The following is a 22,286-nucleotide window of genomic DNA, read 5'->3' on the forward strand; positions in this document are numbered from 1 at the left end:
TCTCTGAATAGCACTTTCCATCTGTATGGTCTTTTAAAACATACACTGTCTGTGGAAGCAAAAAGTGAAAATCAGAGGCCTCTAGACCATACTGAAAAAAGAAAGGTTCAATTCTTCAAGGTATAAATACCAAGACGTCTTGAAAGATGCAACAGATTCCAGAGGATCTTTGCAAAGAGCTGATCACCACTTGCTGCCTCCTTCATCTCCACCATGATCCAGAAGGCTTGGTGTCTCTCTGTTTGCCTGGGGGTGCTCTTCTTTGGCAAAATCTCATCTCAGAACTGTCACCGACTTCCGAGCAAGCTGCAAGAAGCCAACCAGGGCAACTTCAATCTACTAAGCCGTCACATGGGATCCACCATTCCCCTGCAATGTATCAGGGACATCACCGATTTCTCCCTTGAAGCCAGTGAAGAAACTTTGATGAACATGGATGAAGAATCCCAGGTGGACAATGCAAAAACAGCGATTAAGGAAATCCTCCAACAGATAGACCTCGTCTTCCAGCAAAGCCGTGCTGAACTGGCCTGGGGTGAGGACTCCTTGAGAGATTTCCAGGTTGGACTGGATCAGCAGATTCAGCTGCTGGAAACTTGTGGGAACGCAGAGATGGACGGAGTCGCCACCTCTCCAAGGGATCAGAAACTGCAGCTCACCAGGCTGAGAGTCAAACGATACTTCCAAAGGCTCAGCGACTTCTTGAAAAATAAGCAGTACAGCTTGTGTGCCTGGGAGATTGTCCAGATCCAGGTGAAGGACTGTTTTGAGCTGATTAATCGCTTCATCCGAAGGATCCCCTTGAAAGGTATTGCCTGTTTCTGAAAACAATTGTTTAGAGCGAAAAGGGGTTGGGGGGGGAGCTTCATACTATGTCTCTCCGGCATATACGGCATTTAATAAAATGTTTAAATGCTATCATAATTCTGATTAGTGACATGTACGCAAACCTCAAAGCCATAAATGTAAGACATCAATCATTCTGTCACTTAAATTAGTCCGCTTACAATGTAGTAATATATACTGTAGTTCGGTTTGGTCTGAAATAAGAACGCTGGCAATCTCTCCTCAGGTGCTTCGTATCTGAAAAGTGGTCAGAATTAGTAGAAAGCTGTAACCACTTCTCCTTTTCCTCCTAGGCTGATTTTCCCTCAGTGACGCAACAGAAGGAGCAAAGTGAAATCGTTCAGCTTTCACTGAGAAGTTCTCTGCAGTGGAGACGTCGGCTTTTCTGTTTCAACTCCATTACTTCCTGCATTCGTTCCTTACCCAAAAGGACTACAAACTTCCTCACAGGAACTAATTTAATTTATTGTGGACATTTTATTTATTCAAAATGGTCATTCCATTTGGTGAGCACCTGCCCGTTCCATGGGAACATGGAGACTTTTGATGCTCACTGAGCTAGCATTGAAGGAAAAGCAAGGCAAACGGCTGCTATCATTATTTTTTATGATTACTATCAGTGCTGTGGTGAATACGATTGTTAAGTGCTTATAAATTAATATTTATATTTATATGTTTAACGTTATATATTGGATAGCTTTGTAAAGTTTTTCAAAAAATGATCTATTTATTAAACACGATCGATCTATGGTATGTTTTCTGCTTCAACGATTGAACGTTATAGATAGACCTGGCTTAATGACCATTCACTCAGCGACATTCCAAAGTAAATCCAGCGGTGAACAAATGGGACTTATGCCCGGTCCTTGGAGTGACGGCCACTGCGGGGCACCCAAGATCAGGGATCGAAATGTGGGTGATGGGCAGCCCACCTGCATTTTGGGCTGCAGGCTTCACTCCAGCTTCCCCACAAAACTTGGCTCCCCCAAATCGCTGCCCTTTTGGCCAACATGCCCTCCACCCACCCTCCACTCCACTGCCCCCACCGCCCTGCTCTCCGCAGCCCCCGCTGCCCTGCCACCCTGCGCTCTGCCTCCCTTGCCACCCCGGTCACCCGGCATATTTTGGCAGTACAAATCAAAAGGGGTTGTCTTTAAAGGGTTTCTGGTTAATTTGGCTTATGGTATCTTACGGCACAACTTCGTTTTACCTTTCAGGCGTTTACGTGTTCTCGTCGTGCTTTACGCCACGTAGTATAATCGGGAGCCTTTTGTATCAATGCGGTTGCTGGCAGGAGATTAACTGTCTCTGTGTGATCCTTTGCTGGATCACGTTTTCAATTATGGCCCAATATGAATTACCACTGTGGGCCCGTGGGGCGTGGCGTGTGCTTGGCATCACGGGTAATGGGTTTTGACATGATGCCAGCTGCTATCCAGGGTGGTAGATGTGGGCGACCTCACTGTTGTGTTGAGCCTCGCCCCAATAAATTGTGTCACAGGTAATGTTAGGTTCAGGACCAAGACTTTTTGTTATCTGGGCAGTCGCCATCGCAGCAGTTCCTTCAAAATAACGGGAAAACATTTGATTAAGGCTTAGGCAAAACACTAATTGTAATTGTAATTAAAATTTAAATTGTAGGTAGTTAGTCCTCCAGAATTGATGTAAATGAAATACATTTTGATGAAGGTTTATATAAAACACTGGTTTATATTGCAATTAAAAGTTAAACATCCGGTAGCTAGTTGCCCAAAATTTATGACGGGAGAGATGCCATAAACATTGAGAAAGGCTTACGTAACATAAGAGTTCTCACCGCAATTCCAAGTTGAAGTTTGGGTAGACAGTCCAAATTTATGATGTTCAGTGGCATAAAACTCACAAAGCCTTACGTAAGACACTAGTTTTCATTGTAACTACAAGTTCAAATTTTGGGAGTTCGTGCTCCAGACTTTACGATGTTAAATTCCATACCTGCTGACAAGGCTTACGTAACATCCTAAATCTCACTGCCATTAAAAGTTAAGCTTCTGCTAGTTAGTCCTCCAAAATTTACGATGTTGAATGCCATAGAGGTCGACAAAGCCTTACATAGCATACTAATGTTTATTGCAATTAGATGTTCAACTCTCGGTAGTTAGTCCTCCAAAACATATGACGTTATCTACTGGAAATGTTGATGAAGGCTGACGTCAGATACTAGTTTTCATTGGAATTAAAATTCACCTTTCGGTAGTTAGTTCTCCAAAATTTATGTATTCCACACTGAAAAACGGAAAACTTAATCCCTGAAAGTATAAATACCCAGACATTTTAAAAGATTAAAAAAGATTCCAAAGGATCATTTCAAAAAGCTAATCAGCAGTTACTGTCTCATTCATCTCCACTATGATCGTGAAGGCTTGGTGTCTTTATATTTGCCTACGGATGCCTTTTGGCGAGAGCTGATCTCGGAATGGTAACCAACTTTAGAGCAAGCTACAAGAAGCCAACCAGGGCAACTTCAATCTTCTAAGCCGTTTTATGGGGTCAACCATTCCCCTGCAATTTATCAGGGACACCCCACCTTTCTCACTTGAAGCCAGTGAAGAAACGTGGATGAACGTGGATGAGGAATCCCAGGGGGACACTGCAAAAATAGTTATTAAGGAAATCCACCAACACATAGATCTTATCTTCGGGCAAAGCCATGCTGAATTGGCCTGGGGTGAGGACTCCTTAAGGGATTTCCATATTGGATTGGACTGGGGATTAAGATGAGAGTTCTCATCGCAATTCCAAGTTGAAGTTTGGATAGATAGTCCTCCAAAATTTCTGCTGTTAAATTCCATAAAGTTGACATAACCTATTAGTTTTCATTGCAATTAAAAGTTCAGCTGTCGGTGGTTCATCCTCCAAAAGTCCTGATGTTAAGTGCCACAAATGTTGAAGAAGGGTTAAATAAGATATTAGTTTTCATTGCAATTAAAACTTCAAATTTTCATGAAGCCGTACATAACATATTCGTTTTTACTACAATTAGGAGTTCAGCTTTTGGTAGTTAATCCTCCAAAGTTTGTGATTATAAGTGCCATAAATGTTGATGAAGGCCTAAATAAGGTACTAGTTTTCATTGCAAATAAAAGTTCAAATTGTGGTAGGTACTCCTCCAAAATGTATGACGCTAAGTCCCATACGTTTTGACAAAGCCTTTCATAACATACTAGTTTTCACTGGAATTAAAAGTTCAAATTTTGGTAGTTAGTCCTCCAAACTTTACGATGTTAAATTCCATCCATGCTGACGAAGGCTTACCTAACATACTAAATTTCACTGCAGTTAAAAGTTCAGCTTTTGGTAGTTAGTCCTCCAAAATGTATGTAGATCGCGCTGAAGAAACGAAAAGTTAACCCCCGAAAGTATAAATACCAAGACATTTTAAAGGATGGAAGAGATTCCAAAGGATGGCTCCAAAAAGCTCATCGGCAGTTACTGTCTCATTCATCTCATTCAGCTCCTTGTGCCATTTCTTCTCCAAATCGCATGCCTCCTTCTTGGGATCTCTCGGAAACCTTCCGGTCTTCCCCAGGCCTCGCAACAATGGGAACGTATTGGGAGAACGGCAGGAGCCCCGTTCTCGCGGGGCGTCGGAAGACCTCATTCTCTGCCCTTCCTTCTCTAAATAGTGCGCCCGTTCTCTGCAAGGCAGCCAAAAAGGCGTAGAGTGGGGGAGGGGGGAGAGAGGCCGGTGGGGGGACTTGCAGCACCTCTGTGGTCGTAAGTGTGGGCGGTCTGCCCAGTGCCTCAATTTTGATCAAGTGACCTCAGAGGCACTGCAATGGCTTTAAGTTCGGTTACGGTCGTAAGCCCATTTTTCAGCACCATCATAATATCGACCGGTGACTGAACGAATGGTCTAAGTCAGGTTCGGCCACTGGCGGGTTGGAGGGGCCTGCTGGAGAGTGCTGTGGAATGCAGATGGGTTGGCGGGGGCAATGGTGGGCCTAGGGTGTGTGGGCAGGTTGACAAGGGGTCACGGGTGGGTAGGCTGGGGCTGCAGGTGGGATGTAGGGGGCCATGGGTCGCCGAACGAGTGGTTGTAATCCAAGGACTCCCTGTAAGATGAAGGGCAGGGGAAATACCCAGTCCAAATACATATGTCAGCAGAAACTGCAAGATGGGGTGGAATCTCAACCGTTTTTCATTTTCAGACTCAAGACCACCTTCTCCATAACGGCAATTCCTCAAGAAATACATAGAAAACTTACTTTCAGTTTTCCAAAACTGGCCAGCTCTCTGAATAGCACTTTCCATCTGTATGGTCTTTTAAAACATACACTGTCTGTGGAAGCAAAAAGTGAAAATCAGAGGCCTCTAGACCATACTGAAAAAAGAAAGGTTCAATTCTTCAAGGTATAAATACCAAGACGTCTTGAAAGATGCAACAGATTCCAGAGGATCTTTGCAAAGAGCTGATCACCACTTGCTGCCTCCTTCATCTCCACCATGATCCAGAAGGCTTGGTGTCTCTCTGTTTGCCTGGGGGTGCTCTTCTTTGGCAAAATCTCATCTCAGAACTGTCACCGACTTCCGAGCAAGTTGCAAGAAGCCAACCAGGGCAACTTCAATCTACTAAGCCGTCACATGGGATCCACCATTCCCCTGCAATGTATCAGGGACATCACCGATTTCTCCCTTGAAGCCAGTGAAGAAACTTTGATGAACATGGATGAAGAATCCCAGGTGGACAATGCAAAAACAGCGATTAAGGAAATCCTCCAACAGATAGACCTCGTCTTCCAGCAAAGCCGTGCTGAACTGGCCTGGGGTGAGGACTCCTTGAGAGATTTCCAGGTTGGACTGGATCAGCAGATTCAGCTGCTGGAAACTTGTGGGAACGCAGAGATGGACGGAGTCGCCACCTCTCCAAGGGATCAGAAACTGCAGCTCACCAGGCTGAGAGTCAAACGATACTTCCAAAGGCTCAGCGACTTCTTGAAAAATAAGCAGTACAGCTTGTGTGCCTGGGAGATTGTCCAGATCCAGGTGAAGGACTGTTTTGAGCTGATTAATCGCTTCATCCGAAGGATCCCCTTGAAAGGTATTGCCTGTTTCTGAAAACAATTGTTTAGAGCGAAAAGGGGTTGGGGGGGCATATACGGCATTTAATAAAATGTTTAAATGCTATCATAATTCTGATTAGTGACATGTACGCAAACCTCAAAGCCATAAATGTAAGACATCAATCATTCTGTCACTTAAATTAGTCCGCTTACAATGTAGTAATATATACTGTAGTTCGGTTTGGTCTGAAATAAGAACGCTGGCAATCTCTCCTCAGGTGCTTCGTATCTGAAAAGTGGTCAGAATTAGTAGAAAGCTGTAACCACTTCTCCTTTTCCTCCTAGGCTGATTTTCCCTCAGTGACGCAACAGAAGGAGCAAAGTGAAATCGTTCAGCTTTCACTGAGAAGTTCTCTGCAGTGGAGACGTCGGCTTTTCTGTTTCAACTCCATTACTTCCTGCATTCGTTCCTTACCCAAAAGGACTACAAACTTCCTCACAGCAACTAATTTAATTTATTGTGGACATTTTATTTATTCAAAATGGTCATTCCATTTGGTGAGCACCTGCCCGTTCCATGGGAACATGGAGACTTTTGATGCTCACTGAGCTAGCATTGAAGGAAAAGCAAGGCAAACGGCTGCTATCATTATTTTTTATGATTACTATCAGTGCTGTGGTGAATACGATTGTTAAGTGCTTATAAATTAATATTTATATTTATATGTTTAACGTTATATATTGGATAGCTTTGTAAAGTTTTTCAAAAAATGATCTATTTATTAAACACGATCGATCTATGGTATGTTTTCTGCTTCAACGATTGAACGTGATAGATAGACCTGGCTTAATGACCATTCACTCAGCGACATTCCAAAGTAAATCCAGCGGTGAACAAATGGGACTTATGCCCGGTCCTTGGAGTGACGGCCACTGCGGGGCACCCAAGATCAGGGATCGAAATGTGGGTGATGGGCAGCCCACCTGCATTTTGGGCTGCAGGCTTCACTCCAGCTTCCCCCCACCACTTGGCTCCCCCAAATCGCTGCCCTTTTGGCCAACATGCCCTCCACCCACCCTCCACTCCACTGCCCCCACCGCCCTGCTCTCCGCAGCCCCAGCTGCCCTGCCACCCTGCGCTCTACGTCCCTTGCCACCCCGGTCACCCGGCATATTTTGGCAGTACAAATCAAAAGGGGTTGTCTTTAAAGGGTTTCTGGTTAATTTGGCTTATGGTATCTTACGGCACAACTTCGTTTTACCTTTCAGGCGTTTACGTGTTCTCGTCGTGCTTTACGCCACGTAGTATAATCGGGAGCCTTTTGTATCAATGCGGTTGCTGGCAGGAGATTAACTGTCTCTGTGTGATCCTTTGCTGGATCACGTTTTCAATTATGGCCCAATATGAATTACCACTGTGGGCCCGTGGGGCGTGGCGTGTGCTTGGCATCACGGGTAATGGGTTTTGACATGATGCCAGCTGCTATCCAGGGTGGTAGATGTGGGCGACCTCACTGTTGTGTTGAGCCTCGCCCCAATAAATTGTGTCACAGGTAATGTTAGGTTCAGGACCAAGACTTTTTGTTATCTGGGCAGTCGCCATCGCAGCAGTTCCTTCAAAATAACGGGAAAACATTTGATTAAGGCTTAGGCAAAACACTAATTGTAATTGTAATTAAAATTTAAATTGTAGGTAGTTAGTCCTCCAGAATTGATGTAAATGAAATACATTTTGATGAAGGTTTATATAAAACACTGGTTTATATTGCAATTAAAAGTTAAACATCCGGTAGCTAGTTGCCCAAAATTTATGACGGGAGAGATGCCATAAACATTGAGAAAGGCTTACGTAACATAAGAGTTCTCACCGCAATTCCAAGTTGAAGTTTGGGTAGACAGTCCAAATTTATGATGTTCAGTGGCATAAAACTCACAAAGCCTTACGTAAGACACTAGTTTTCATTGTAACTACAAGTTCAAATTTTGGGAGTTCGTGCTCCAGACTTTACGATGTTAAATTCCATACCTGCTGACAAGGCTTACGTAACATCCTAAATCTCACTGCCATTAAAAGTTAAGCTTCTGCTAGTTAGTCCTCCAAAATTTACGATGTTGAATGCCATAGAGGTCGACAAAGCCTTACATAGCATACTAATGTTTATTGCAATTAGATGTTCAACTCTCGGTAGTTAGTCCTCCAAAACATATGACGTTATCTACTGGAAATGTTGATGAAGGCTGACGTCAGATACTAGTTTTCATTGGAATTAAAATTCACCTTTCGGTAGTTAGTTCTCCAAAATTTATGTATTCCACACTGAAAAACGGAAAACTTAATCCCTGAAAGTATAAATACCCAGACATTTTAAAAGATTAAAAAAGATTCCAAAGGATCATTTCAAAAAGCTAATCAGCAGTTACTGTCTCATTCATCTCCACTATGATCGTGAAGGCTTGGTGTCTTTATATTTGCCTACGGATGCCTTTTGGCGAGAGCTGATCTCGGAATGGTAACCAACTTTAGAGCAAGCTACAAGAAGCCAACCAGGGCAACTTCAATCTTCTAAGCCGTTTTATGGGGTCAACCATTCCCCTGCAATTTATCAGGGACACCCCACCTTTCTCACTTGAAGCCAGTGAAGAAACGTGGATGAACGTGGATGAGGAATCCCAGGGGGACACTGCAAAAATAGTTATTAAGGAAATCCACCAACACATAGATCTTATCTTCGGGCAAAGCCATGCTGAATTGGCCTGGGGTGAGGACTCCTTAAGGGATTTCCATATTGGATTGGACTGGGGATTAAGATGAGACTTCTCACCGCAATTCCAAGTTGAAGTTTGGATAGATAGTCCTCCAAAATTTCTGCTGTTAAATTCCATAAAGTTGACATAACCTATTAGTTTTCATTGCAATTAAAAGTTCAGCTGTCGGTGGTTCATCCTCCAAAAGTCCTGATGTTAAGTGCCACAAATGTTGAAGAAGGGTTAAATAAGATATTAGTTTTCATTGCAATTAAAACTTCAAATTTTCATGAAGCCGTACATAACATATTCGTTTTTACTACAATTAGGAGTTCAGCTTTTGGTACTTAATCCTCCAAAGTTTGTGATTATAAGTGCCATAAATGTTGATGAAGGCCTAAATAAGGTACTAGTTTTCATTGCAAATAAAAGTTCAAATTGTGGTAGGTACTCCTCCAAAATGTATGACGCTAAGTCCCATACATTTTGACAAAGCCTTTCATAACATACTAGTTTTAACTGGAATTAAAAGTTCAAATTTTGGTAGTTAGTCCTCCAAACTTTACGATGTTAAATTCCATCCATGCTATGTCATCCGGCATATTTTGGCAGTACAAATCAAAAGGGGTTGTCTTTAAAGGGTTTCTGGTTAATTTGGCTTACGGTATCTTACGGCACGGCTTGGTTTTACCTTTCAGGCGTTTACGTGTTCTCGTCCAGCTTTACGACACGTAGCATTATCAGCAGCCTTTTGTATCAATGCGGTTGCTGGCAGGAGATTAACTGTTTCTGTGTGATCCTTTTCTGGGTCACGTTTTCAATTATGGACCAATATTAAAAAGTGTAGCTTTCCAGGCTGAAAATAAAATTGTACGTCCAAAGTCTCCGTGACTTCTTGAAAAATATGGAATGCAACTTATTTGCCTGGAAGATTGCTCCGGTCCAAATGAGAGAATGTTTTGAGTGGGTGAACCAACTCAAGCAAAAGGTTTCAAGTTAAGGTACTTACCTAATCATTCAAAATTCAAAACTACTTTTCCTACAGGAAGAGTGATAGAGGTAGTCCTTGATTTACTAACAGAATTGGGACTAGAATTTCCACCTCTAGGCAATGTGGTCATAAAGCGAGATGTCACATGACCACGTTGCTTTGTGACGACAATCCAGGCACTCCTGGTTGCTGTCATTAATGAAGAATTGCAGTTCATTAAATGGAGAGAGTCCCAGGTAAGGAGCATAAGTGTGCTGCAAGGGGGCAGGGGAGGTCCTGCGAGGCCTGGTTTAGGGTGCACCGAAGTTGGAGGGGGACTGCAGTGTGGGGTAACACCGCAGCTGCCCCACCTAGCCCACAGTGTTTATGACTGCAGGGGTGCTGCAACTCCCCCCACCCATGTATGTCTCCACCATCTATTACCTTTTGGTCACCCTGACCAATGGCAGTCGTGGGCGGCCATGCCAAGTCTGGGGCTGAAGTAGAGGCCTGGCCCTTCAGCTGCTACCACTGCCCCCGGCCTCTATTTTAGCCCCAGTGCCCCACTGCCACTGAGAAATGCTGCCTGAAGTCCCACTCTGTGGCCAGCCACCCAGCACTATTGCACAAAGCCCCAGTTGCCTCCACTGCCCTGCCCTCCACACGCCTTTGCCATTTCCTCCTGCTGATAATGAGGCACACCCAGCCTGACTCTACTGCATGTGAAGCAGCTGCTGGTTGCACAAGGCCTTCTTCTCGAGGCTACTCGCACCATTCTCCAAGCCACTCATGTCATTCCTTCTTCAAATTTTGCACCCTTCATGTCATTCCTTCTCTAAATTGTGTGTCCCATTCTTGCCATCCTTCAGAAACCTCATCCTAAACCTTCGGAAAACAGGAGCGCTATTGGGAGAATAGCAGGAGCCCCATTCTTACAGTGCTTCGGAAGACCTCATTCTCCAAATCATGTGCCCCATTCCTTCTCCAAATAGAGCACCCATTCTTGCAAGGCCTGGGGAAGACCCGAAGGATCGCGAGAATGGGGCATGTGATTTGGAGAAGGAATGGCACGAGCAGCTTGGAGACTACCTGTATTACTGTATTATTTTCCAAAACAGATAAATCACACCTTTCCGAAAGCCATTCCTTAACATCTGGAGTAGTGTCACTTTTCCAATTTCTCAGTATAATTCTCTTAAGCACCACAAACGCTCAACACAACCGTAATTCCTGATAAACAATCAGATTCCAAAGCTTTTGTATGTAAGTCACAATCACATTAATTAATTGGAAGATGTCCTGGGATTGACCTGCATTTATCATTTAACACCTGGAAGAAAGGCTGCTTAGAGAAGCTAGCTCTTTGTATTTACTCTTGCTAGCTGCGAGATAAACTTCCAGCTCTAACCCCAATCAGATAATTATTTCCCTCTTTTGTGGTAGCAGGCCCCCAGCTAGACACTTAATCCCTCATTAATACTGTATATAATTTTCCTTTGCTGATGCTTAAAATGAGCAACTCTGGGGTTGGAGGGGAAAAGAGAGGTGGTCAGGCTAGAAAACCTGTCCAACCCCTTTGTGAGTTCCAGAGACCACCCTCTACCCTCAGGCTCACCATGGCAGATGGAGGGAGAGCCTCTTGTACCATAAGGAACTAATGGGGACAATTTAAATAAATGTGACAATGTATATCTCAGTCTGGGCACCTCTTTTAATGTTCTCCCGCTTTGATATCTGTCCTGAAAATTCTAAATTAGCCAGCAATACAAGACTTTCAGAAAACAGACTTTGGGCTTGTCACTGACTGGCTCACATACTGCTTAGCATGTGACATCATCCCTGCCATGGTTTCTTTTTCAGAAACCATGGCTTAGAAATCCCAACTTAGTGTGATGTGTAAAGCCAAACCCCATTGTACAGTCTAGCTTATCTCACAAAGTTGTGAGAATAGATGGGGGCTTAAAGGAAGACTTATGTATACTGCATTGTGTTTCTGGAAGTGGGAAATAAATGTACTGGATGAATATATGTAGTTTCTGCTCATCCTATATGGTCTGACAGAGTTGACAAGCTCTGAGTCCCATCATTAAACAATGTCACCTGGTGGGACTCAGGAAATACACCTTCTCTGTTATGGTGGCTTCCCACCCAAGATCCAGACCACTTGTACCTGCTCCTCTTTAAGCAACCCCTTAAAACCTGGCTCCGTTCCCAGGTCCTGGATTAGATGGTTGATAGACTGCTTTTGGTTGTTGACTGTTGTTTTTTCCAGACTCTCTTCTAGATTATATATTCAGTGTGTTTAATTGTTTTTACTGTTGTATTCTGTAAACTAGCCAGAGTCATGTAGATTGGGGCAGCCTATTAAGTAAATAAATACATAAAATCAGCACCTGCTCTGGTGTCCCTCTATTGTTTGGGAACAATGACTTCTAGGGGCACATATTTCTGAAAATTGGCAGGGGGTGGGGAAGGAACACAGGACTTCATTCCTCAGATGTAGATGAAGGAGTACAAGCAATTTCTTCTTCAGCCTTTCGTCACTGGAAGGCCAGGGCATGCTCCTGATGAGCCAGCTGTATCTTTAGCATTGTGAGTAAAGAAGTTGTTCTCCATCACATATCCTTCTCATTAGAAAAAGAAGGAAAGAAAAGACCTTGCCCTGTGTAATCCAGTACAACGTTTAAACTTTTCTACTGTGAATGAATCTAACTTCTTGATTTGTTTTCTGCATCTCTTCCAGCTTTGTGATACTCTTTTTGCTATCAGGCCCTCAGTATCCTTTGTGGTATTCCAAATATGGAAGCATTGGAGTGGAAATGTATTTGGAATTACTTCATTTCAAACACCTTTCATAAAAGATGCAGTGCCTTTGTTTGGTCAGTAGACGGAAATCTTTCCCTGGTGAATTAATATAGAAATCTACAGTTCGTTATTGAGCATCTTTTAGTAAAACGTTTTGGAAGATTATCGAGATACAAGCTAAGCATATGGTTATGAGTTATCCCCCACTCAGCAACCTTAGGTGAGGTGGAACAACTCAATATCTGGCTGGAACGCTGGAAATTATCATTTCTGGAGGGGGCAGAGTTGGAGAAAGTTCACCTACAGCATGTTTTTTTCAATGGGCACCATTTTCTTAGTTTGGTGAACAATATAATTCAGAATTCAGAGCTAGGGCATAACTTCCCTCTGCCTTCCAGCAAAAGTACTCCAACTAAGAGCTTAGTTTTGTAAAGCAGGGGGAAACTTAATTTTCATGCATCCCATGAAACTTTAACAACTGAGGAAACCATTTTTTATATTTTAGCCTACTTGGGGTCCTTACAAGCAAATAAGTCCATTAAAGAACGATTCCTGTGTTAGGTTAGAAATTACAAAGTATGATTCCATGAGTGTAAAAAATGTACATTCCTCCCTTTTCGCAGTTTCTTTTTTCATTTTGCCACTTCCTGGTATTTTCCCTGATTAACAAGAGAGCTGCAGAGTAAAAATGAAACCGGCACCCACTGCTTCGAAGCTAGTATGCAAAGATGCACAGCTGTGGGGATTAGAAGAGATCTGAACAAAAGAAAAAGAGGAAGTGTGACGAAACAATAGGAAAATTAACAAATGCCGAAAACACTTAATGGGGGATTATTTTGTACAGTCAGACCCAGGCTCAGCACTGCATCACTGTATGCTTCTTTCCACATCTGGCTCGAAAGACAGGAAGGACAAAAATCAAGTTTAGCCCTTCTGCAGATTAGGATCCATCATGAATCAACTTCATGACTTCACCATTCCACTTTGTAATACTTAGACCATTCCCAAGGTTATGGATGTTAGTACTTAACAGGAGAGGAAATTGGCTTCACATAATGATATTTGACTGATGGCTGAAACACTGATGGCCTTTCTGATGTTGCGAACTACAAATCCTAGCATTCTCACCACTGGCCATTCCAAGAGCAGCTGGTAATACAGCAACATCAGGAAGTCTGCAGATGCTCTATCTAGGGTGACCTCACATAAAGCAGTATTAGTTAACATGCAAAGGTTTTGTACAGTTTGACAGATAAGCCATGTTTGATAAGATCCCAGTGGACGCAGATCACGTTTGGCCAACAAATGGTCACGCTGACCAGACAAAACAGCAGCAACAGCCAGACCCGTGTCACCCGAGGATTAGTTTTTTTAATAAGCCTGCTTATTCCATGGGAATGGAAAAGAAACCCAGGAAGACATCCAGTAGATTCATATATTTATTTGTCTTAACATCTGTATGTTTGCTGTAATTTACTCAGACTCCTGGCATTTAACGCAGCATACAATAACACCATGGAAACTGCCACAATAATAGGACTAAAACATTTAGGGCTTAATGTGTAGTGTGAACCTCCAATTATAGTTTATTTAAACAATCATAGCTTATCATGTACGAACCAACTCAGACAGACAGAAAACCAGGGATTCCCCCCCCCCCCAATCTTCTGAAAGATCACTGTCTTTTCTCTTATATGGCAGGTGATTGTTTAGGAAGTAGTATTACGATTTGACTAAATATCTCATCTAGTAGAGGTGATGAAGATATATTGCCTTGGGGTTACTTTAGGCAACACAAATATTCTTAACTAACTTCCTTTCTTGAACATCACCCCTGCCTCACTGCACATGTTGATTTTGCTAATGACTTGTACTCTATTTACCTTCCTTGAGAAACCCGAACCAACATGGGTGTGTAACAATTCCCTTCTGTTAATAACTCACTCATCTAATTGATTAGAAAGTCACATCTTCCTCTTAAAAATGTTTGCTTTTAACTTCTTTAAGTTTCATTCTCCTTTTGAAAGGTTTCATCTAATGTTATCCCTTAGGTCTGCATACAAGTCATTCTTATAAACCTGCCTGTCAGAATTCAATCTTTTACACTTGCACACACAAATGTAATATCCTAGAAAATACCAGGATTACAGTCATCAAAGTCTGTAGTGCAAGCTTTAATAGAGGAAAATTGAGAGACAGAACAATCCTGTAGTACATTTGTTTTGAGAGTCCCCTGGACTGCTAGGCGGTCAAACCAGTCAATCTTAAAGGAAATCAACCCTGATTGCTCATTGGAAGGATCGATAATGAAGCTCAAGCTCAGATACTTTGGTCACCTAATGCGAAGAGAGATCTCTTTGGAGAAGACCCTGATGCTGGGAAAGATTGAAGGCAAAAGGAGAAGAGGACGGCAGAGGATGAGATGGTTAGATAGCATCACTGAAGCAATGAGCATGAAACTGAGCAAACTCAGGGAGGCAGTGAAGGACAGGAAGGCCTGGCGCAATATGGTTCATGGGGTCACGAAGAGTCGGACACGACTTAACGACTAAACAACAACAACAAACATGTCCTTATTTTCTAAAGTGATTTTATTCATTTACTCGAGCAATTTACAGCTACCGTTAGCAAAAATAGTTACCTGGTTGAGAGACGTGCCCTGTCACTTTATTTTGCTGTTCTGGCTGGCTGGCTGGGTTGCTGATCTGACTTCATTCATAAGCCCTAGATGCAAGGGGATAAGCAGCATTGTTCCTGCAGCTGAACATGGGATGAGTGTGTCCACATTTCGCAAAGTTCCCATCAAGCAATGGATGAAACAGCCTTATTTATTGTTTTTTTGTTGTTGTTGTTGCAGTACATCAATTTAGTGGGAGTAGCAATAGCAACCCTCTACAAAAAGAATCCAAATATTTATATGGCTCTCTGTTGGTTCTTCTCATTTTCTGACATCATCTCACTTCTGCATTGCATAACCCCCCTTTGAATTTTCACATTCATTTTTCTTTTTAGAAACAGCCAATGGGCATCTACGCTCTATATACAACTCACACTCAGGACCATTTGAGAGGCACTTTTCCTACAATCTGTGAAGAATAGTTTTAACAAGTGTAGGGAGATGCAAAGGCTGAGAAGCAACACGTTTTGTTTTATTCAAGCAGCGAGGCACTTAAGGACGACCCATTTCTTTTTTTATTCTTGAATGAACAAAGGATAGGATTTCCCACAATTCTTGCTGTAAAGGAAATTCATTCTGTGAGAATAGTGCACATACAAATGAAATGGGCAATATAATATGCAGTATTCTTCATAATGCTTTCAGCAGTATGTCAGCCTCTCAAAAGAAAGACATAGAATCCATTTCTGCACTTACTCACTTTATTGACAGGTCAATAACTGCCCAAACACAAAAATGACAAAAGTTAAAGCAATATTCAGTAAAAATTAAAGCAATAGTCCAATATTTGTGTAAAATAAATTCAAATAAAGCATTAAAATTAAGATTAAAAGCCTGCCAGAAAAGGAAGTTCTTAGCTCAGTGTTTAAATATTAAGATTAAAAGCCTGCCAGAAAAGGAAGTTCTTAGCTCAGTGTTTAAATATATGGAACAGAAGTAGGCAACCTGACGCCTTGAAAATGCATTGTGGGTCAACTTGTACCAGTTCTAGACAGTATGGTAAACGTCAAGGGATTGTGGAAACTCTAGTCCAGTATTTCTCAAACTTGGCAACTTTAAGACATGTGGACTTCAACTCCCAATTCCCCAGCCAGCATTCTGGGAGTTGAAGTCCACATGTCTTAAAGTCGCCAAGTTTGAGAAACACTGCTCTAGTCCTAAACGTTGGGAGGACATCATGTTGCTAGTCTGCTGGCCTCTGATACAAATTGAAGCCAGGTAGGGTGGTGGAAATTGCTCTCTGGGGAAACCATTGCACCATTGTGGGCAGTCGCCAAAGAAGAAACTCTGAATATTAATGCGGTCCAGGCAGAAAAGTGAAATACAAAACAAAATGATTGATCCATTATACTGGGTTTATATGCTGTTTCAATCAGTACTGAGTGGCTTACATAACCTGCTTCTGCAATTAAAGTTGAAATGGACATAAACATCAGTAGAAAAGCAGACAGAAGCCGTGGTCAGGAAGGACTTAGCAGAGATCTGTGTTCTGCATCAATTGCATCTTTTCCTGGATCTAGAGACCCTTCACTGCACTGGTCACCTACAAAACTCTATATAGCATAGGGTCCCATTATTTGAAGGTCTTTCTCTTTCTCATTGTTTCTGCCTATCCTATAAGATCAGCACTCTGGATCTCATTCATTAAGCAATGTCATCTGATGGGACTTCGGAGGCATACCTTCTCTGTTGCAGCACCTGCCCTCTGGGACAGCATTCCCTGCCCCCCTAAAGATTCAAATCATCCCAACCCTGCTTTTTTTAAAATGTGCCTGGAAGGCCTGGCTTTTCTCCCATGATTTGGGCTAGGATGTAGTGTGGGCTCCCTGTGTGAGGGGTGTTACAAGTTCTTAGCATATGTTTGTTCCGTCAGTAAGACCATCTTTTTGTTTGTGCTTATGCTTGTTGCTCTGTTTTTAATTTTGCATGCTACTCAGAGTCATAGAATAATAATATACCATAACCCATCTCAGAATTCTATGCCAAGGTACAAACTCAAATTAAACTCTACTACAAGAGGGAAGTGATTTAAAGCAATTTAAAATGCAAGAAGCCAGCTTTTGATGGCCCTTCTAAAATCCAGTAAGTTTGGTGCCATACAGATCTTGTGGAAATGCTCTTTTGAAGGAGGGCAGCAATGGAAAAGGTCCTCCTCCAAGCTGCTAATGACATTCTCAGAGTGAAGGGACCCCAAAGGAGCCACTTCTACCTGACCTTATTGGACAAGCAGAAAAAAATTGGGGGAAGGTAGTTCAAAAACTATCCAGGGACTGAATCACGAAGGGCTTGAAAGGTGACAACCAGCTCCTGGTGGTATCTGGTGCAGCATTTGGCGTAGCTATGGGCAAACTGTGATGCATCTGTAAGTATTCAACCCTTTGTATTCTGGATGAGGATGAGAACCATCGGACAGCAACACAAGTAAACCTGTGTGATTTGGATGGAAAAATACCGCAATATAATTGGTTTCACCAAAGGTAAACCATTTAATTTTTTTCATTTCTAGCCAAATCAAGAAAAGCTGCCCAGAGGAGACACTTGAAGACACCCACTTTATCTGGAATCATTGCATAATTATAATAATCGTAATAACTCTGAATCATTAGGATCTGACCACAGAGGCATCTCAGTGTTGGTGGAGCAGCCAGCCAAGAAACTAATTAACCTTCAAAGTAACTTGGCTCATGCATGGTCAGCACTGTCTGCAGTAGGAAAGGATCCTTTTCTGCAGCTGTCATTTTGCCCAAGTTATTTTTAAAGTCCATAAATATTTTAAACATAGGGTTGTAGGAGGCTCCTTCCTTTTTTTCCCCATTACTAGCTACCACGCTGCCCCTGGCACCGTGCCCACACCATTACCTTTACTTTCTTGTCAACAGAAACTGTAACTTCAAAATCTCCCCTTTTGCCCCGGCTGATGCTAAGCAACATAGCTTTGTTAATGTGGTTCGGCGTGATCTCCCAACTGCTTCTCTTCCTCAAACTTGGGCTGGAGGTGCTGCATTTCCCCTCTTCTTCCTTAGAGGCTTATATTCCAGGAAGGTATCAAAATGACAAGCATCCTTAAAACTGAAAGTAACTACGATTATTGTTTAGAGCTGCCTTAACTATTCCTAAATTGTAAAAGCAGCTGTTCTTCCCCAGCCCAGCCCTCGATCCACCTTTTGCCTCTTTTAGAAGCTATTCACAAATGACAGCGTTGAGCCCAGTCAGTACTAGATGCCTTCAGTCACTGTCTTGAAACCAGGCCAAGGAGTAATGGCTTTGGGAGAGACAAAATGAAATACCACTGGCACGACTAGAACGGGAGAAAGGGAGAAAAAGCTTATTTTTTATTGCAAAAGACCCCTTGTTGCACAGATTAATCAAAAGCGGTCGCCCTTTCAAGACATACCAGATATCTGATGTTGTTCTCTTCCTCCAGCAGAACAGCAGGATAAGACGAAAGCAAAAGAAATTTTAGCTCATCAATGAGACAAGTCCAAAATGGTGTCTGTGATTTCTTTGTGTTCAGAAAAATCTTGGCAATTCAGTCAAAAGTTCATCAGCCTCTAGGTACATTTTTTAATTCCAACTCTCCAAATGCTTCAATTAAACACATGAACAAAGCAATAACAAGGATATATAATAAAAACACAACCATATTTCTTCATGACTTTCATGATTGCCTGAGGTTTTCGGGCAGTCCTTGTATCCATTTACATATTGGTGAACGTATAGACAAAGGAAGGTCTTTGGAATATAGGTAGTATCCTGGTGCATTTGCAGCTAGCAGAGGTGAAAGAGGGCAATATGTTGGCATAGCAGGTTCTCAGTTCATCAGCTATGCCAACATCTTGCCTCCTCTCCAGCTCTCAATATAGGGAAGCATCGCCAAGCTTTTCCATAGTGAGCTCCAGAGCATTTACCAAAGGGTGCTTGGCCTAGAAAGAAAAAGAAAGAAAAGTTACCATAAATATACATGGGTCCAGAGAGACAGTTTATGCCTAAGCGCTTCTAATGGGCCCAGTGCTGTGTATAACACGAATTCACGCAGCTGCCTTTTGTAACCTGCACCTGCTGAATACGTTGGAGCTGGAACATCAACAATTCTGCCTGGACCCCTTCATTTCTAGAAGATAGATTAATAGATTTTTCTGCCATACCAGTACAAGGAATGCAATTCTCCTTTTGAATCAAAAGCTTGGTAACAGATCTCTGGAAACAGCAGTAAAAACCCAACCTAAGTATCAGACTTATTAGAGTAAGGCTTCACTGTTCACATTTGAGTTTTACCTACCCAAAAAGGCAAAAATCAAGTTTGACTGAACAAGACTTTCACAATTATGAAACTACCCCAGTGAGCAATCCCTGTAATACGGAGTGGGCAACGTAACACACACTTGGAGCAGTTCTGAGTCAATATGCTCCTGGCTATTTGTAGCACTTTTTAATGCATCCCAGATGGGATGGACCACTCTAACCTGGCCTGTCCAATTCAAAATCCTCCATATAGATCAGGAACTTAGTCATACTGCAAAGGGAGGACCATCAAAATACTTTTGAGCATGCTCACATGCCATATTATGATGGGGAAGGAGGGGAAGAACTGGATTCAGTGATTGGCAGAATGCTTCTTGTGGTCAGACAATCCTCAGTGTTCTCAATCATATCCTTTTGGAGGGGTGATAAAATAATCAGAGGGGGGGGAGGGAGGGAGGCAGGCAGAAAGAGATGTTAAATCATTTTTACTTAGAATCATGCCTCAGTGTTGCTCCTGTCCAAAATTCCTACACTGATGTGGTTCTCCAGTGATATGCTGTTTTGCAGGTGAAGTTTGACAAAATGATTTTCACACCATTCAAATTCCCAATTTTACTTAGCATGCATCAATTTTGTTTCCAATTCACTTCCTTCCATTCCTTTTCTTTCCCATTCCTTTCTTTCACAATATTTTAATTTAGTTTAAAATATTTTCTACCTACTTTTTAAAATCAGTGCTCTCCCTTTGTTTTTTCATGAATTACATTTTTGTGTGTATGCCTTGAAGTCATTCTTGACTCCTGCGTGACAAGACCATTAAGTTTTCTTGACAGCATTTTCAAAAGTACAGTGGTACCTTGGTTCACGAACTTAATTCGTTCCACGACACTGGTCGCAAACCGAATTGGTCGTGAACCAAATCAAATTTTCCCATAAGGTTCAATGTAAATACGGTTAATCTGTTCTGACCCCTCCGAATTTGGTCGCCAACCGATTTTTGATCGCGTCCCAAATCAAATTTCCCCATAAGGTTCAATGTAATTACGGTTAATCCGTTCTGAACCATATATATATATTTTTTTAAACCGCAAAAATATGACACAAAGTACAGCACGAAGAGAGAGAACGCTAACCTTGCTCGATGCGACTTCTGGCGTGGAGGACAGGAAGGAGGGTGGGGAGGCGGATATTGCTTGGAGGGAGAGTCCCCCTCCCTACAGGAAGCCGCGACCACGTGTCACAGGAGGGAAAATGGCCGCGGATCCTGTTCGTAACCTGATCCGGTGTTCGCGAACGGAGGCAAAATTTTGCGAATGGAACTGTTCGTGAACTGAATTGTTCATGAACAGAAGCGTTCGTGAACCGAGGTACCACTGTAGTTTCCCATGGCCTTCTATAGGATTGAGAGATTGTGATTGGTCCAAACTCACCCAGTTGGCGTGGGGCCTAAGGCAGGACTAACCCTCCCAATCTCCTGGTTCCTAGCCCAGTTCCTGTAACCACTACACCAAATTGGCTCTCACAATTTATTTTCCTTAATATTTAAAACAGTTGTAAAAAACATAGTTATGTGTACCTGTTTTCTATTTTCTGCCTTTGGTATTTAAAAACAGAGAAAAAAACCAAAGACTTGGAGACAAATATTATTTTAAAGCTGCTTTTTTAAATAGTCCCAGCAACCCTCTGTCTGAATTCACTATACTGCACCAAGAACAAGACTACTGATCAAGATGGCATGCGCTAAGTCAAGCTTTGTTGGGAACTTTGAGTCTGACTATCCTACACAATCCAAATAAGCAGATTCCCTTCTCTTCCCTTCGTAAGACAGAACAGAATATTCTCCTCCCCTACCATGGGCTGGAAGTGGGGGGAAGAATTCAAAAAGAGCATTCACTGAGAAAAGGTTTCAATCAAAAGAACTCACAGCTATTGTTGGATTTCTTTTATCAAGCAAGGAAGTAGCCATTTTTGCTGGTCAACCTCTAGATGGCACCATCTATGAAAATGTTTCATAGACTATCACTGTCCTGGGGGATTGATTGTCCTATCATAAGCAGCACATAGTGAATAATAAAAAGTAAGTTTAAATAAAGAAATAATGAAAGTGAAGGCTTGAACTCTGCTCTCCTCTTGTCCAAGAGAACAATTTGTGGCTGTTTTTCCGCCTGTAGGCCACACTGGATGGAGCAGGTGGTGGTGGTAGAACAGCAGTGAATCTATCAATTGCTGCCTTGAAACTATCCTGCATTAAATTGGATGAGGGCAGCAACCCTGTCCAGATCTGTGGTTGAAGCGTAGGGAGTGTGGGGGCGATGTATTTTGCTTTGCGATTCAAGGAGCGTGTATCTGGCTAGGAGGAAGAACACTTAGACCACTTTTGTCACAAGCTAAACTTAACATGCCATTGCCAAGTGTCAGCGGAACCCTTGAAATCTCTTCTGAACTGCTAAAGCTATAGTGATGGAGAAAGTAGCACAGAGAGCATCTAGTTGCTGCTAATCAAGGTTCTTCAGCCTGGCCAATTTTGGAGACTTAAGTCCACAGCTATGCAAGGTAGATTTTTTCCTATTTTTAAAATGTTATTTATTTAATTTTTTAATTTTATTTTAATAATGCATTAAAAAGCCGTTCTACTTGACAGGAAGCCAGTAGAATGTGGAGGATAACACTGAATGTTACTTGGTTGGCTTACTGAAAAAAGGACAAGAACATCTTTTGGAGCAATCTGACGGTCCATTCAAAAATAATGGAAGCATGAATGTCAACTGCTGTGACAAGGTTCTTCTGAAAACAGTGCAAGAGATAAGGAAGCTAAATTAAGCAAGAAGGGAATCCTGAAAGGGAATGAACCAGATTACAGGCCACAAAGTTCTTTGCTCTGTTGTTCATTCTCAGAATGTTCTGTTCTGAGAATGCCACCTGCAAAGACAGGAAGGACCAGCTGCAAAGACAGGAAGGA

General features: G+C 42.3%; 2 protein-coding genes across 2 annotated transcripts; both read left to right on the forward strand.

Annotated features, from left to right (window-relative positions):
* Positions 1–213: 213 nt before the first annotated feature.
* Positions 214–4,548, forward strand: LOC148213837 (interferon alpha-8-like). Its single transcript, XM_088130203.1, has 3 exons — positions 214–808; positions 3,869–3,945; positions 4,210–4,548. Exons 1-3 carry the CDS (start codon positions 214–216, stop codon positions 4,546–4,548), a joined length of 1,011 nt encoding a protein of 336 aa, XP_087986329.1.
* Positions 4,549–5,331: 783 nt separating this feature from the next.
* On the forward strand, positions 5,332–5,943 carry LOC148213838 (interferon kappa-like). The gene has a single exon (XM_088130204.1). The coding sequence runs from the start codon at positions 5,332–5,334 to the stop codon at positions 5,941–5,943; it is 612 nt and encodes a 203-aa protein (XP_087986330.1).
* Positions 5,944–22,286: the final 16,343 nt, after the last annotated feature.

Source organism: Python bivittatus, unplaced genomic scaffold (assembly GCF_059951505.1).
Source record: "Python bivittatus isolate LINGU-HERP-01145 unplaced genomic scaffold, Pbiv_v1 ctg000850_np1212, whole genome shotgun sequence".
Classification (NCBI taxonomy): Eukaryota; Metazoa; Chordata; class Lepidosauria; order Squamata; family Pythonidae; genus Python; species Python bivittatus.